General features: G+C 53.4%; 1 protein-coding gene across 1 annotated transcript in view; it reads right to left on the reverse strand.

Moving 5' to 3' along the window:
• Nucleotides 1-3,462: 3,462 nt before the first annotated feature.
• Nucleotides 3,463-17,625, reverse strand: part of JPH3 (junctophilin 3) — a 46,677-nt gene continuing 32,514 nt past the window's right edge. The window contains exons 4-5 of the mRNA XM_054296277.1: nt 12,434-13,353; nt 3,463-3,635 (exon numbers count right to left, since the gene is read on the reverse strand). Of these exons, the coding sequence (XP_054152252.1) occupies nt 3,555-3,635; nt 12,434-13,353 (1,001 nt within the window). The 3' untranslated portion in view covers nt 3,463-3,554. The remainder of the gene's footprint in view (nt 3,636-12,433; nt 13,354-17,625) is intronic.

A 17,625-nucleotide genomic window follows, 5' to 3' on the forward strand; every position in this document is an offset into this window, starting at 1 on the left:
CCATTCCATGATTCGATGATCCCACAACTGCTGCAGTCCTTCAGGAGCTGTGCAAGGAGCTGAGCTGTTCCTGAAGCAGGAAAAGCTGTCAGGACTCTGTTCCCTGCCAGGCCCTCACCCCAGCTCAGGAGATCCCATCCCATCTCATCCCTGCCCCATCCTGCCTCAGCACAGCCCTCTGGAGCCGCCCTGTCTGTGTGACAGCTTCCAAAAATCCCTGCTCTCCGTGCTCCCTGCTCTTGCCAAAGCTGCCGAGTGTAATTAGCCCTTAGGTCTCAATTAAGGCCTCTGCCGTGGGTCCCACCCTGTTTCTGCCGTCGCTCCTCCCCCTCTGATGCAGTCTGGCTGTTTTCCTGGCAGGGATGCTGCCACAGCTCGGCAGCTCTGGAAGCTGGAGCTCTGGGGACTGCTGGAATCTGGGTCTTGGGTACAACCACCCAGACACCAGATGGGCTGGGAGCAGCTGACGTGACACAGGGGGTTTGTCTTCCTTCCTTCCCTTCCTTCCCTTCCTTCCCTTCCTTCCCTTCCTTCTCTTCCCAAGGATGCAGTGCTGGAGCAGCCCCTCTCACACAGGTGGGATCCAAATCTCCCTTCCCAAATTCCCCCTTCCCCACTGCTCTGCTGGGCCAGCCCCTCCTCGTGCTGGCAGAACATAAAAATTCCAGTTCAGCCTTAAAAAAATGATCCGAACCTTCAACTGACCAAGTGCAGCTGCCAGCCTGGACATAAAGCAGCAGGGCTGGATCATTTCCATGGATTTATGGCCCACCTTGATGGGCATTTTAATGGGCCTTGGGCAGATCTGCAGGAGCCAGGCTCATAAAACAGGCAAATACACTGAATTACCTCTCTCTCTGGGCTACTTCTCAGGAATATTTCTGGCCTTGGGCAAATGTGAAAAGCCCAGGACTGAGACAAATTGCTCAACTCCCCGGGATTAAGAAAAGAATCATTATTTTGGACCGTGTGAGTTGGGAGCCAATTAATATTAGTCTGTGGCTGTCTTTCCTCCTGAGCAAACCCTAGCTTGACTGAGTGCAACAGAGAGCTGAAAAATCCTGTGCTGGTCCAGGGGCAAGAGCAGGAATAACTGGGCAGGCAGCAGTGGGAAAAATCCAGTCAGGAAACCAGCAGTGCTTTTATTTGATGGATAACAAGAGGCATTCTGGTGCTGTTTTGCAGATATCTAAATATCTGTGTCTGCAGGGCTGTGTTTAGCCTGCTCCTGACAGGACCTTTGTGTCCTGCACTCAAATGCAACAAAAAAACAAGTCCTCGAGAGTCTTTCCAAAGAGTAGAAGCAGAATTCCAACTCCCAGGGGTGAATTCCCAAGGCTGCAATCCCAAAATGTGGGGGTTTTTTGGTTCATTTCAAGTGTGCAGCAAGCCTTGAAGAGGGGGAAAAAAATTATGACTAAGGACCCAAAAGGAAAATCCAAAACAACACAAAAAAAGGAAGAGGTGGGAAGATGATGGACAGTTACTGTGGAAAATGGAATTTCAAAATTATCCTTTCCCCTGTCCACCCATAGCCCTGTGCCTGGAAAGGGAAAGGAAGGAGAAGAGGAAGCAAAACTGCGACAGGAGGGAATCAGACCATGTAAGGAAAAGAACTGAATTTAACTGGCACATGCTCTAATCCTTAGTTTATTTCTGGTTAAAAATATAGCAATCCAGTGCAGTGTAATAAGAAATCTGCTGAAAAGGTAGCAGAGAAAACAGCTAAAACAGAAGCAAAGCAAAGCTGAGTCCACGAGTCCGGGCTGGATCCAACACAACTCTGGACGTGAATGTCGGGGAGGGCTTTTCCCTCCTTCCCCACCCCCCAAAATCTCCTGGGAGGGTCTCGCCCCCCTCGGGAGCTCCTGCGCCCTCCTCCTGCTGCAGCTGCAGGGGGGGACGAGGGGCGGGTTTGGTCCCTGGCCCTGCCAAATCCCAAAGGAGCCGGGGGAGCACCGAGGGCAGGGGTGGGAGCTTGGGGAGCGCCGTGCCCAGGGCTGGAGCGGGGAGCACGCTGTGTCATCGGCACCAGGACAGCTCAGAACAGGGATACGCGTCTTTAATGAGTATGCAGATTATCCGTGGGGACAGGGAGAGGGACAAAAAAATCAAGGCAGGCATAGTACAAAGATGGTAGAAACGGACAAATTAAGTGACATAGAAAAAAAAAAAAAAAAAAAGAAAGAAAATACATCCTTAGAGGCTGCCATTGCCAATGATGTTTGGTTTGATTTTCTTTTTTTTTTTTCTTTTTTTTTTTCTTCTTTTTTTTTTTCCTTTTTTTTTTTTTTTTTTTAATACAGGGACATGTTGGAAGCTGGAATATACATCCTGCATTACAAAGTGCAAAATACTACATGCTCAGAGCCCAAGCATGATGTCTGAAACAGTCCACAGCAAGATGTAAGAGACAAACCCACCACCCTCTCCCTCCTCTCTGGGACATGCTCCAGGTGCTCCTCCCCAGGTGCCTTTGAGAAACAGTTGGATTTTTGCTTGGTTTTGTTTTATTGTCATCCTCAGTGGATTGGAATTGAGCCCTCTGTCCCCTGTCCCTCCCCACCCTGCTCCCTGTGCACGTTTTTTGGGATGGGCTGGATGCTCCTCACCAGCACAGCACCATCAGCCACTCCATCTGTGCTGCTGGAGGTGCCTCCAAAGGGTTTTGGGGGGGGATTTTTAGCCAGGAGAAATTGGCTGTGAATTAAAAGTAGCTCTGGGTGGTTTTCCTGCCTTGCCATGGGTGAGGAGCAGCCTGGGGAGGAGGAGGGAAGGCAGGAGGGTGCTGGGGCTGCTGCTCACACCTCGTGTTCCCTATTACCCCTGCCCCGAGGAATTCTGCAAAAAGCCAATTTTTGTTTTAAAAACAAGGATCAGAACGGGGCCTGTTCTGCCATTTTCCCATCCAGACAGGGTTCATTCCTTCCCTGTGCTCCTTCTCTCCTCCTTCCCACAGCAGCATTCCTCCATTCCCAAAGGGTGAAAAGCCTGGTTCTGCTTTTCTCTCCCATTTATCATTTGAATTTCCCTGGGAAGCTCAGCCTGGAGCATCCCAGAACCCGTCCCCACTCCACCCAAACCTTCCCCATGGTCCCCTTGTCTCATCTCCATTTTGGGGTTCATTGCTGTTGTTACAAAGACAATTTTTTTTCTTTTGTGGGGGGGGTGAGGGGAAGGGAAGCGAGGTTTTTTCCTTTTGTTGGGATTCCTTCTCATCCTTCCCAGTGTTGGGGGGGCAGAGTGTTGATAGCATTTTGCCATGCCACACAGCATAGTGTTATACAAGCAAAGAATTTTGGCTAAAATCCAAAAAACATTACCCAGGAAAAAAGGCAAACTGTGAGTGAGACTCGATCATTTGTTGTTCTTCTGTGAAAAGACTTGGAAATTGTCAGAGGACAGTTCGAGTTATGATTCTTCCCTTTGTTTTTTTTTTTTTTTTTTTTTTTTTTGTTGTTTGGTTCGGGGTTTTTTTTGTTTTGTTTTTGTTTGTTTTTTTTCCCCCCATTCATACATGTAACTGTTATTTTTGCAAACAAGACAGTCTTGAATTAGATGAAAAAGTTAATAAACAAAATGGCGACTCCAATATTTAGTAAGATCACCATGACTACCAGGATGGGAGCTGAACCCTGCAAGAGAAAGAGAAGGACAGGAGTTAGATGGATCCTTGGAATTCTGCAGGGATTCCAGGAGAATCTGGGGAGAATCCAGGAGAATCTGCTCTGGGGAGTCCGGGCAGCTCTGGGGATGAGCAGATCCCAGCTGACACCTCCCAAAGTGCCCAGGAACCCCTGGAGGATTTTTGAAGCTGCCAAACAAACGCTTGGCTGAACCCCCTGATGGATCATGGATCATCCCATGCCACTCCCATAGGGATTCTGGCCTTAAAAACAGAACTAAAATTGGTTGTTTATCAGGTGGTCAATGAAAAGGAAAAAAAAAAAAAAAGCAACAAAAAAGCAGATTATATGGGATCTTAGAGTGGTTTGGGGATGGTTTGAAGTAACCAGGATATTTCCTAATAAATGCAGTTGTTTTCTAGGTATCCTGAACATCAAACCAGCACATGGGGGTCCATGTTCAGGTAACATTTTGGGAATGGTCTAATAACCTTTCCTGAGTTTATATGGACCCAATGAAGCTCCTGGGAACCACCTGGGAGTGTTCAAGGCCAGGTTAGATGGGGCTTGGAGCAACCTGGGACAGTGGAAGGTGTCCCTGCCGTGGCAGGGTGGGATGGGATGGGCTTTAAGGTCCTTCCGACCCAAACCATGCCAGGATTCTGTGATTTCACCTGGAAAGCATTGCAGGAACCCCACTGCAGCTGCCCTGTGCACACCCCCATCCCAGCTGGGCTGGACATCCCAGGAAAGGTTCAATCCCTTGGGGAGCATCTATTGCTTCCCCTGGAGCACGTCCTGGACAATCCTGTGGGACCCCACCAACATCCCAGCAACGTCAGGGCACTGCAGGCGGCCCTCCAACACATCCTTCTGCAGGACAGGTCAGGAAAACACCCCTGGCACCACCATCCATCCTGGCACCACCATCCATCCTGGCACCCCATCCCTGGTGCCACGGTGTGAGTGTGGCTCGCACAGGGCGAGCGCTGCTGGCACCAGGTGGGTGGTTGCTTTTCCTTGGATTTGCTGGGATCCTCAGCTATTCCTGCTGCATCCCAGGGCTGGGATGCTCCAAAGGCTTTTCCCCAGGCTCCTGCCCCCTCCTGGCACTCCCCATGTCGCTGGGATGGAGTGGGGACAGGGCTGGGCACGCCCGGGGAGCTTTCCCTGGGTGGCTCTGCGGAGCTGCTGGAAAAGGAACGGGAAGAAGCAGCTCCCGGCTGCCCGGGGATGGTTTCTGTTGCGAGCAGCCTGATTCAGCTGCCGTTTGGGAGTGGGTGGGAGCGAGGATGCTGGAGCCTGCTGGAAAGGCATATTTGTAGCTTAGCAACAGGGTCAAAGGCAGCCGAGCCAAGGCAGGGATTGCGGAGAGCAGCCGGGTGCCCATCCAGGGCTGGCTGCTCCTGGCAAACCTCTCCTCCTGTGCCACGAGAAGCTTCCAAAGGCAGCCAGCACCCCCTGCTCGCTGCTCCTTCCCTTCCCCGGCCCGGCCGTGCCAAGCCCGGCCTTGCTGGCGCTGGGAGGGATTAGCTGCATTTCAGAAGATTATTGGGTTTTAGGGTTTTTGAGCTGCTGGTAATATAATAACAGATTGCAGGCGATTATCAGCGTCGTTGTTTGCCTTGGCACGGCCCCGCCGAGGCACGGAACGAGCTCCTGCCCCGGCCCCGCAGGCAGGGAGGGCTCAGCCCCATCCCTGGGCTGCTCCATGGAGGAATTCCCTGCCAAAACAGCACAGCCAGCGCCGCCCCTGCTCCTGTTCCCTGTTCCCCCACTTTGGGATGCAGCTGAGGTCCAGCCTTTGGGGAGCGAGCTCAGCCTTCACTGCTCACTTCTCCCAAGAAACAGCAGCAGGGCAAGAGGAATCAGCCTCCAGTTGTACCAGGGAGGTTCAGCTTGGGTATTTGGGAATAATTCTTCACCCAGGGCAGTGGTGGAGTCCCCATCCCCAGAGCTGTGTGGATGTGGCACTTGGGGGCATGGAGCAGTGCTGGGGGAATGGTTGGACTCAATTCCAGAGCGTTTTCCAGGTAAATGATCCCGTGGTTCTGTGATTTGCACACAGGGCATCAAAGCTGTGCCCTCTCAGCTGGAAAACTAGGGGGATAGAAGGAAAACATCTGCCAAGGATGGGATCATCTGGGCAAAAGGATCCTTCTCTATCAACAGGTTGGCTCTCCAAGGATTTTTAAGCTTTGCTTCCAAGCTTAAAGAACAGAAACTTAGACCTTAACCCATGGAAACACTAAAACAGGAATAAGCCATGGTTATGGCACAGGAGTAATAACAGTAATTGTAGCTGTAGAGTAATCCCTGCCCCTCTGCCTTGTTTGTTTTTATCCTGGAACTGTTGTGTAGCAACTCCGGAGTTTTTCTGGGAATACGACGGACAGCTGGTTTACAAATGCAATTGTGGCATAATTAATTTAAGCATTAGCAATCCATTATTATCTGTTATCACAGGGTACAAGCTCTGCCTCTCTGCCATGGAAACCAGAGTGCAGGTTACCTAGGAATCCCTCTGGGATCTATTAAGTGTAATTACTAAGGACTTGGATCAGCAAAAAAAAAAAAATAAAATACATAGATATGCACCATTTTCCAGCCTCAGCACTGCAGAAAGGGCTGCAAACTTAGCAGCTCGGTGACATTTGTGCTGAATTGTCACATCACTGCCAGGAACAGGCTCTGTGAAATGGTTAAGGAGCATTTAGCAAAGGAAACATCAGGGAGCCACTTGGCTTTCTCCAGCGGATTGCAGCAGCTCCCGTGGCTCCAGGAAGGGGCCCAGGAGATGCTAAAAGTGCTTGTGTGAGTGGAAGTGAGTTGGGTGGGATGGAAAAACCTGCTTCTAGGGAAAAAAAAGGCTAAAAAAATGAGAGGTTATCCTCTTAGAGATCCTTTAGCCTCTTAAAGAACTGATTTGTCACCCCCGGTTCAATCCTCACCTTCCAGGTGCTCCGTGTTTGTTTAGGTATGTTTGAAGCTCTCATTTTAAGATTTTTATACTAAAAACAGCAGTCACAATTTGTTTCTTATGCAGTCTAAAGGTGGTGTTTGACTCCAAATTTTCCAAGCTAAGAGATGGAATTGGGCTCAACCCCCATAGCCAGTGATAGGAGCAGAGCCAAGAAGGTGCTCCCTGGTACATCAAAGGCCCTGGAGATGAAAAGGCTTTGAAAAGGACCCTGTCGAGTTGAACATCCCATTTCTCTCTGAAGATTATTTACCTCAGGTTGTCTGAACACGAAAGGGATTAGAGGAGGAACAGTTTGTGATTATTATTTGTCTTAAGAAGAGACAACCCCTGCAGCAATGCTCAGCCCTGCCTCATTCCAGAGCTGTGATGGCAACAGGACTCCTCTTCCTCCTTATTCCCATGAAATTATGGCTTCTGTTTGTCTGGGCACGCAGCTGCCAGGTGGGATTGAGGTGAATCTGATTGCTTGAGATGAGAGGAATAAGGAAAACCCAGGGATGATTGTGTTGGGAGATCTGGGGATGGCTCCCGATGGGGAAAAAAATAAATGGGAAAACCTGAAACTGGGAGGCCACAGGGATAAATCACAGGGTTTAATCCCAGGGAGGTTAATGCCAAACAAGTCCCCAGGTTCCCAAATGGGAACACCTTCTGGGGGGAATGCACAGGGGATGTTCACACCCCAGACAGGCTGGGGTGGAGAAAACACCCAGGTTTTATTTCTAACTCATTTTACGACCTTTAGGGCTAAAGGTGCCTAAAAAAGGAAGGGAAATTCATCTCCACCTGGGATGAATCCCTTCAGGAATAACCTGGCAGCTCTGGCAAGGGTGTCGCCCTGTTCTTCTAAAGTGCGTCTAAGCCTTCTGATGTTTACATTTTTGTAATGGAGTTTCTCACGCACTTTTCACGTAAATAATGATTGTTTTGCATTCCTTTCTGGAGGAAGGGAGAATTGATGAACTGTTGGTTTGACCAGTGTGATTGGAGAGGTAGCAATTTCATCCTCCAACCCACGGTCGCTTTTGGAATTCTATAAATATCGAAGTCGGGAAATAAACGTGCATTTTTTTTTTTTTTTTTTTTTTTTTTTTTTTTTTTTTTTTTGCCTCGGACACCTCAGCGTGTGAGTATCGTTCATTTCGTGCGGTATCGCAGGAGCACGGGGAGATCCAGCGGGGAGGCGCCGCTGCCGGGGGAGGCCGTGCCGGGGGAGGCCGTGCCGGGGGAGGCCGTGCCGAGCGCCGCGCCCGCAGCCCCGGCAGCTCCCCGCAGATTGGCTGCGTGCTCCTGCCTTTCCCCAGCGACAGCGAAACCGCCTGCAATATCTGCCGGCAAATCCGCCCCTCAGCCGGAGGAGGGAGGGAGGGAGAGGCTGCCGGGATCCCTCCCCGCCACCCCCGCAGGGGCACGGAGGGCTCTCGGAGATCCCTCAGCCGGGAGATGCCTTTAGAGCCTCTGCTGCGGTTCTTTCCCCGGGAATTTTTGCATTTGGGCTGGGATTTGCTCTATGTGATGCTGCGGGGAACAGCCGGGGCTGGCTTTGGGCTGTTGCTGTCATGTCTTTGGGGTGCGATGGGACAGGGCACCGTGAAGGGCCGGGCCTCGGGCCCCCTCACACCCCCGGTGCTGAAGGGCCGATCCTCCAGCCCCCCCGGTGCTGAAGGACCTCGAGCCCCCTCACGCCCCCAATAATGAAGGACCGAGCGCTTCTCCTTCCTTCCAGAAGCGGCAGATGTGCAGCACCTGCAGGGAAGGAGATCTGCTCCCTTCTCCTCCTCCCCAGCCCTGCCACGGGCTGTGGTTTGTGGATAAAACGCTCGCTGGCGTTTCAGAAAGATCCTTTCCCTTCCCAGTCTCTCGACAATTCCTTTTTTCATTTCCCATTTTACTTCTCTTCAAAGGCTTCTGTGAAGCACCCAGGCCCAGGCTTTGTGCCTCATGGGCCTATAAGGCTGGGAGGGATGGGGACATTCCCGTAAATCCCTTAATCCCACAACACCGGCACTGGTCCTGGCACATTGGCTCCTGTTTTCCTCTGCCCCAACGCTGACAATTGCTCTGAGTTTGTCCTCTGGGTGCTGGGGTCAGTGCCCACAGAGGCACAGAGAAATCAGGTGGCCTTAAATGTCATTTTAAACCATTTGTGTGGCTCAGTGACCCCAAAACCCCAAATCCCCTGAGAGCCAACACCAAGCAGTGCTGAATTTCATCGATGTTACTGAGCCGTGGCCTCAAGAAATGACCTTTATGAGAGGATTTTTCAATTCCTGGTGTGCAGCCCCAACAAAGGGGGGTGGTTCTGGGAACTTCTTTTAAAGGACTGGGGAAAAGTGACAAAGTTCCTACAGCTCCTACAGACTCCTTTGTGGAGTCTGTATCCCTGCCTGTGCAGCTTTGGAAAGGCTTGGATTCAAGGCCCTGTGGCTCCCAGCTTGTTTTTCAGACGGGAATCAGGAGCAGTGATTATTTTGGGGTGTGTATTTGTGAGACCTGCAATCCCAGCCTGTTCCAGCACTGGCGGAGGTTGTGCTGCCTCTGGAAGCTGGAGCTGCCACCACTCCAGCACAGAGCCAAGCCCTGGGCTCGTGAATGGCTTGTGCAGAGCTGGTTTAGGGCAGATTATTTTTAAAATAAGCTAAGCCGTGAGGGTGACCTCGCTTCTGCTCAGGGATACCTCAGGTAGGGCAAAAATAGCCTTGCTCAGCTCTGAGCATCCCTCCTGCTCATGGCAGCTCCTTTCTCTGGGAGCCCAGCTGCAGAGAGCTGGGAGCTGCCCTTGGAGCCCCTCCTTTTGAGAGAGCTGGCACTGCTGGCACCCGGGGGAGAGGCTGGAGCAGTGTGGGCCCTCACACACCTGCCCACAGCCCTGCCAGGCCCCAGGGAAGGGGGATTTCAGGCCAGTGTAGGGAATTGGGCTTTTGGGGGGGATTGGGGAGCCTTGATTTGCTGTGGGGGTATGTGGAGCTGGAGCAGGATTCAGGGAGGATTTGCAGGATGGAGTGCGTGAGTGTCTGTGTTGTGTGGGGATGGATGTGGGGTCCGTGGGATGAATCCTTCCCCCTCAGCCTTCCCCTCCTCCTCCTCCTCAGGGATTCACCGCTCCCTGAAGTCTGAAATGCTTCTGATGGCAGGTGAGGTCACGGGTTTGGGCAGGAGGTTGGAGCACAGATCCTGCGCCTCCCATTCCTCCCCTACACCTTCCCCTGCTCCTGTCCAGCCACCCCCTCTCTGCCAGGCCACTGGAACAAAACCCTGCTAGCACCGTGCAATTCCTGCTAGAACAAATTGTTGCTGGCATTGTGGGTTATTTAAATCCACATATTATCTCTTCCTCTGTATTACATTAGCTTCCTCCCAAACCTTCGCCATCTGTTCCACCCTCGGTTATGAATGTGAGAAAACTGAACATGCTGCTCCGCAGCTCCAGCACTTCCAAAGTAGGATGTGCATCCTAATGGCTTTTCCATGCACTTCTCCACACAGGCTGGGCCCTTCCTTAGTGGCCAGGGCTCGCTGGGAATGGCCAGGAATGTCTTGGTGGCAGTTTGCCTCCAGACATGTGGAGAGAGGTTTATTGTGACAGCTCCGAGGTGGGAGCACATCTGATGGGCTGGGTGGGGATACAGCTCAGAGCTGCTTGTGCCACTGATCTCCCCAAAATCACGTGGCTCTCAGCGAGGAGAAACAGCGGTTTCATCCCTCCTGGGGGCCCTGTGTCTCCCAGGTTGTGTTGTCAGAGGTGCTGGAACATCTGCGCATCCCACGGCCTTGCCAGGCTGTGTCTGTGCAATTACTGCTGCTGCTCTTCCCCTCTGGGAGCCTGTCAGGCTCCTAATGCTGCCTGTCATGTCTCCAGTGCTTCCCAGGCAGGCAAGGACAGCAGAGCTGCTTTTCCAGGGCTGCAGGATGGGTCCTGTGGATCCCCTGTGCTCAGCTCCCCCTCAGTGCTGGGTGGGAGATGCTGAGCCCAGGGATGGGGAGGCAGAGAGCTCCAGGGCAGCTGGGGGGGGTTTATCAGCAGATCCTTCCTTCCTGCATCCCAGGCTGCTCTGGGGGCATTTATCCATAACTCCAGCAGGAAAGCTGGGGCAGATCCATCCTTTCTGCATCCCAGGCTGTTCTGGGGGGATTTATCACAGCTCCAGCCAGAAAGCTGGGGCAGATCCATCCTTTCTGCATCGTAGGCTGTTCTGGGGGGATTTATCCACAACTCCAGCAGGAAAGCTGGGGCAGATCCATCCTTCCTGCCTCCCAGGCTGTTCTGGGGGGAATTTATCCACAGCTCCATCAGGAAAGCTGGGGCAGATCCATCCTTTCTGCATCCCAGGCTGTTCTGGGGGGATTTATCATAGCTCCATCAGGAAAGCTGGGGCAGATCCATCCTTTCTGCATCCCAGGCTGTTCTGGGGGGATTTATCACAGCTCCAGCCAGAAAGCTGGGGCAGATCCATCCTTTCTGCATCGTAGGCTGTTCTGGGGGGATTTATCCACAGCTCCAGCCAGAAAGCTGGGGCAGATCCATCCTTTCTGCATCGTAGGCTGTTCTGGGGGGATTTATCCACAGCTCCAGCAGGGAAGCTGGGGCAGATCCATCCTTCCTGCATCTCAGGCTGTTCTGGGGGGAATTTATCCACAGCTCCATCAGGAAAGCTGGGGCAGATCCATCCTTCCTGCATCCCAGGCTGCTCCCTCCTCTCTCTGCAGCTCGGCTCTGCTGGCAGGTGCTGGAGGAGCAGGGACACTGCAGCCATGGCAAATGTCACCACACCTCACACACCTCGATGCCTCTCGCCTGAATTTTCAGCCTGACTGACAAATTCATTTCAGTTTCGTGATCAGGCACCGTCCTGTGCTCCCCTGACAGGGAGATTTAGCTCCTTCCTGCTGAAATGTCACCTCCTGAGCGTGACAGGTTTTCCACTTCTCCTGGGTAGGTCTGGGGCATCCTCATGGGACACCTCCAGCCCTGCCCTGTGTTTGGCACTGACTCAACAAGGGGCATTTTGGGGCACTGGTGGCTTCCCCAGTGCTCCCAGCAGACCCCATCACCTCTCCTGTCAATGCCAACCAGTGGGAACAACAAGTGAGGGAACTTCTAATGGGAAATCCAGGAACCCTCAGAAAACAAGACTGCAAAAAACCTAAACTCCACCCAGCTCAGCCTTCTGAGGATGTTCAGCTCTGTCCAGGTCCTGTCTGAGCTGTGATGTCCAACCTCAGACCCTCCCTCCCCAGGCAGTTCATTACAGCCCTCACCTCATTAGCCATGGTTAATGGCTCACCCTCCTTGACTTTAAGCCCATTAATTCTGTTCGTGGAGAACAGATCATTCCCTTCCACTCTGCAGCAGCTTTTAAGATCACTCTGTCTTCTCTCCTGAACACCTTCCCAGCAGCCACTTCATGTCCAAAGCGTCCTTATCTCCCCCAAAATGAGGAGCCCAGGGTGGGGTGTCTCGCAGGGAGCTGTCCTGGAGCAGCAGGAAGCTCTGTGGCCATAACCATGACCCAAGGAACATCACCAATGCCTTGCCTGCTCCTGCAGCTTTCCCACCAAACTCCCAGCAATAATGGGTTTTTATTGCTGGCCCAGGGGCTGGGCTGCAAAACTCCATCCCCCAGGGAATGCTCCCAGCACAGTCTGCAGGGAACTCACCACACCAACGTCCAGCAGAGTGGGAGAAGGGAGGAGAGGGGATTCAAGGCACAAAACCACAATAATTCACATTTTCTGAATTTCCCTCCCATCCTGCTCCACTCAACCCCACAACAGCCCCAGGCTTTCAGGGCAGAATTGCAGCACACCCAGTGCCCTCACTCACCGTACTGGATTTGAGCGCATCCCCACTGTCCTCTTCAGATTCTAGTGCAACAGGTAAAGATTTCTGTGGCGGGGAGAAGGTTAAGTCCCACCTCAGTAGCCGAGGTTCAGCTTTGTCCCCGAATCTCAGGTTTTCCAGTTTCTGCACCGTGGGCTCGGCAGAGGAAGCTGGCCTGAAATTCTCTTTGTTCTGGGACTTAGACCTCAGTCTCTGAACCCCGAAGCCCCGCTCTTCCCCGCGGTGCTCGTCAGCCACGCTCCTGCAGCCTCCCCCTTTGCTGTAGTGTCTTTTTTGGGAGTGAATCTCTTGCATATAAGAATCCATCCTCATGAGGGGCTTCATCTCCATCTCGTAATTGCTCATCTTCTCCTCGTCCAGCTCAAGCAGCTTGGAGCTCCCTGAGCTGTGGTTGTGGGACCTGTGGTGGGAAGTCCATGAAACCGTGGCTGGGGAATCTGTCCACCTCTCTCTCGGCTTGTGGTTGGAGGCCGAATGTTTGTGTCCCCCGCTCCGACCTCTGTAGTCTTCGGGGCCGGCGTTGGAGCCCAGCTGCCCGCTGCGCATCGTCCCGCTCCTCCCGGCGCGGCTCCCGCCCACCTTCTCTTCGCTCCAGCTGTTGGGGCGCAGGTAATCCCCGCCGCGCCCCTCCAGCAACATCTGGATCTCGCCGCCCCTCTCTTCGTCCACCGAGACCTGCCTGGAGAAGTGGGCGCTCTTGTTCCTGCAGGAGGGGCCGAGGGGCGGCGTGGAGCAGGGGCTGGCGGGGAAGCTCTGCAGCGGGCTGTCCTCGGGGGTCAGGTCGGACGGGGTGGTCCCTTTGCGGTACAGCTCGGGGCTCTCTTGCTGCAGGGGCGTCCCGGTGGAGAGGACCTCGATGTCGTCGCTCGAGTTCTGCCGCTTCGGCCGCTGGCATTCGAGCCCTTCGGGGGCAGTCGTGGAGAGGAGAGAGGGGAGAGGGGAAGGAAACGGGATTATTTCTGGTGCGTGGATGCCCCGAGGGTTTTTCGTGGCACGGAAAGGGGAGCAGAGGGTTGGGTGGTGGGGAGGAGAGGGGTGGGATTGGGACAGCACTGTCACAGCTGCTGGCAGCACTGGTGTGACACCAAAGCTGCCCTGAGCCCCACCTTCCAGAACTATGACCAGCATGGGAATGGTTTTCCAACGCCAGAGGTGTGGAGAAGCCACCAAGAGGTTCTGATGGTTTTTTGGGATCCATCTGACCACATTTCCTATCAGTTCCCAGTCTGGAAGCTTGGGAAGGGAAATCTGTGATGTGGCTGGTGGCACACCCTGTGCTCTGTGTTTGTGTGTGCTGGGTGCCACTGGGACCACTCTGGGTGTGTCCTGGGTGACACTGGGATAACCCTGGGTGTGTTGGGTGTCACCAGGATCACCCTGGGTGCCACTGGGATCACCTCACACCAACCTCACCCCCTTCCTGCATGGGAACCACCTCAGTTTTCATCTGCCAGGTGCAGGAGGGAAACGGCCACATCTGGGCAGGTGTGCAAGAAAAACCCCACAAACCTCACATCCAAGGGCTTTCCTGCCCCACACAGCCCAGCAGGACATGGAGATTTCCCTGCTCAGCCCCAGGATGGGATGCAAGGACAGGGCTGGTTGTTCAGGGCCACCTGAGGCCAGCACCCCCCATCTTCCTCATCCCACTGGAGGCTCCTCATTCCTTCAGCTCAGAGACTTCCCAGGCAGGGTCACCCTGGGATGGGCACCTCAGGAGGGGCTGAATGTCTTCTGCTGCTGGAGGAACAACATGGAACAAAAACCTCCAATGTGTTCATCACTGATGAAACACCAAACGATTTCAAGCGAGCTAATAGTGGTTAATTCTCCTTTTCCCCTCTCCAGTCATTCCCAGCTAAAGCCATGCTAAATTAGGTGAATAATTTGATAAATATATTAAGTGCCTAATGCCCCTGAAATGCATCTAATTGTGATTGCTATGGTGAGACAAGAAACGAGTCTTGAAAAGGGAGAGCTCAATTTTCCTGCCATCATTTAAAAATGAACGCTCGGCAGCGCCTGCTCAGGCCTCCACTTCTGCTAAGCAATTTTCTCTCTTGGATCTTTTTGGGGAGCTGCTGGGAGGTGCCCTCACCCCTGCAGGGTTGGGATACACACAAGGAATGCTGGAGTACCCATCAGAGCACTGGCAGGGAGGGAAATAGTGAAAAAACTGCTCGGAAATCTACCCAAGCAATTTATGGGAAATGGTCTCCTAATGAGTTTTTGGGATGATACTCACATAGTCCAGCTTTCATTTTTTTCCTGTTTGTATGTGGGAGACTGAATTTCCTGGAGTTTATCCAGGACCCCTGAAAAATCCTGGTATTGGTGGGGAACTGCTAAGAAGGAGAAAGGTGGAGCTCACCCCTCTGTTTTCCTGCAGAATATCTGTCTCTGGGAAAAAAGACAGACTTTTTTTTGGGATGTTTCCCAGGCATTCCTGACCCAGCCACCTTTCAAGATCCCAAATGGGAAGGTGAGGCACAGAGGGAATAAAGGATTTCACGTGAGAAAGCTGGAAAGCCACCTGTGGGAACGGGCTCACCCAAGGTTTTGGGCTTCATCTTCCCCAGTTCAGGGATTTTGCTGGAATTCCAGGGATTTCCAAGCTCCCCACCATCTCCATGGCCTCCAGAGCTGATGTCCAGCCCCATAACCAGCCCCAGCCTGGCTACACCCACTGCTGCTGTTCCCAGAGCCCCAGAGAGGGGACAAGAAACCCCAGAGATGCTCCCCACAGCCACACCAGGGAGATGGCATCGAATCCCCCCCATCCAAACCTTCCCCAGCACCAATCCACAGGGGGCTCTGCCTTTCCTGGGTTAATCCCTGAGGGTTGGGGCTCTGGGAGGGGCAGGACTGGGGGTGCTGGGGCACAGCTGGGGCACATCTGGGGCCCTGCTGCCCCCCAGCCCCGCAGCCCACAGGGATGGAGGCGTTTCCTTGCGCAGGAACTCCGCGGATGCACCGGGGCCCTTTCGGCACCCGAGGATGTGCAACAATTATCCGGAGCTAAAATTATCCCCGGGGCACGTGATGTTCCTGGAAGAAGGGTTGTGAGAGCGAAGGAGGATGCAGAGCACCGAACGTGGATTTCCAGAGGGATGGAGGCAGCCGAGCGCGGCCTCCGAGGCTTCAAAGGCAGAGCTGAGGAGCCACGTTTGGGATTTGGGAGCCTCTGGCTCTGTGTGCTGCTGTCTCTGAGCGGGGGGACTCGGTTCTGCAGCACCAGCCAAGCCTGGTGATCCTGCTGTGTGCAGGAATTGGGGTTGATGGGCACCTGGAGATGCCCATGGCTGATGGGCATGGGAGCCATGGGTGAGAGGGCAGGATATGAAACAGGGACAGTTTTGTTTTTACCTTCCAGGAGCTGCAGCTGCCCAGCGGTGCCCAGGGCTGATGCTGAGGTGGGCACAGACCCCTCTGTGGTGTCCCACAGCACCCACAAACCCCTCTGAGGGGGCACCCAGCGCCCCTGGCACTCGCTGCGCCAGGTGGGTGGTACCCACACCCACCTCCCTGCCAGGAACACATCCAGCACCCAGCATCCCGTGGAAAGGGAGCACAGCCAGCACCCAGGGGGTGGGTGGCACTCAGCACCCACCACAGCACGCCGTGGGTGGCACTGGGGACCTGCAGCACCCTGCAAGGGAGCACAGCCAGCGCCCAGGGTTCTGAACAAGGAGGGCACATCCAGAACCCACAATTCTGAATGTGGGGGGCACATCCAGCACCCACAATCCTGTACAAGGGTGACAAATCCAGCACCCACAATCCCGTGAAAGGGAGACAAATCCAGCACCCACAATTCTGAATATGGGGGGCACATCCAGCACCCAAAATCCTGTACAAGGGTGACAAATCCAGCACCCACAATCCTGTACAAGGGTGACAAATCCAGCACCCACAATCCCATGAAAGGGAGACAAATCCAGCACCCACAATTCTGAATATGGGGGGCACATCCAGCACCCAAAATCCTGTACAAGGGTGACAAATCCAGCACCCACAATCCTGTACAAAGGTGACAAATCCAGCACCCACAATTCTGAATATGGGGGGCACATCCAGCACCCACAATCCTGTACAAGGGTGACAAATCCAGCACCCACAATCCCGTGAAAGGGAGACAAATCCAGCACCCACAATTCTGAATATGGGGGGCACATCCAGCACCCAAAATCCTGTACAAGGGTGACAAATCCAGCACCCACAATCCTGTACAAGGGTGACAAATCCAGCACCCACAATTCTGAATATGGGGGGCACATCCAGCTCCAAAAATCCTGTACAAGGGTGACAAATCCAGCACCCACAATCCTGTACAAGGGTGACAAATCCAGCACCCACAATTCTGAATATGGGGGGCACATCCAGCTCCAAAAATCCTGTACAAGGGTGACAAATCCAGCACCCACAATCCTGTACAAGGGTGACAAATCCAGCACCCACAATCCCGTGAAAGGAAGACAAATCCAGCACCCACAATTCTGAATATGGGGGGCACATCCAGCTCCAAAAATCCTGTACAAGGGTGACAAATCTAGCACCCAAAATCCTGTAAAAGGGAGACAAATCCAGCACTCACAATTCTGAATAACGGGGGCACATCCAGCACCCACAATCCTGTGATAGGGAGACAAATCCAGAACCCACAATCCTGTTTAAGGGGAGCACATCCAGGACCCACGATCCTGTGACAGGAGGGCACATCCAGCACCCACAATTCTGAATATGAAGGGCACATCCAGCACCCAAAATCCTGTACAAGGGTGACAAATCCAGCACCCACAATCCTGTGATAGGGGGGCGCATCCAGCACCCACAATCCTGTGGAAGGGGGGCACATCCAGCACCCATAATTCTGAATAATGAGAGCACATCCAGCACTCAAAATTTTGAATAATGGGGGCACACCCAGCACCCACAATCCGGTGGCAGGGGGCACATCCAGCACTCAAAATTTTGAATAATGGGGGCACACTCAGCACCCACGATCCTGAGCACGGTGGGCACGCAGAGCCCCTGCAATGCCGGCAGGGTGGTGGCAGCTCCCACCTGGCTGTCCCCAGCCCGAGGTGATGGCTCTGTGGGTGACACAGCCACTCGCACCCATCACCTGCCCTGCCGGCACATCTGGGATGCTGTGTTTGGTTTTCAATGCGCTC

This window comes from Melozone crissalis, unplaced genomic scaffold (assembly GCF_028551555.1).
Source record: "Melozone crissalis strain CALT ecotype California unplaced genomic scaffold, PUWL_Pcris_2 ptg000007l_1, whole genome shotgun sequence".
In the NCBI taxonomy this organism is placed as follows: Eukaryota; Metazoa; Chordata; class Aves; order Passeriformes; family Passerellidae; genus Melozone; species Melozone crissalis.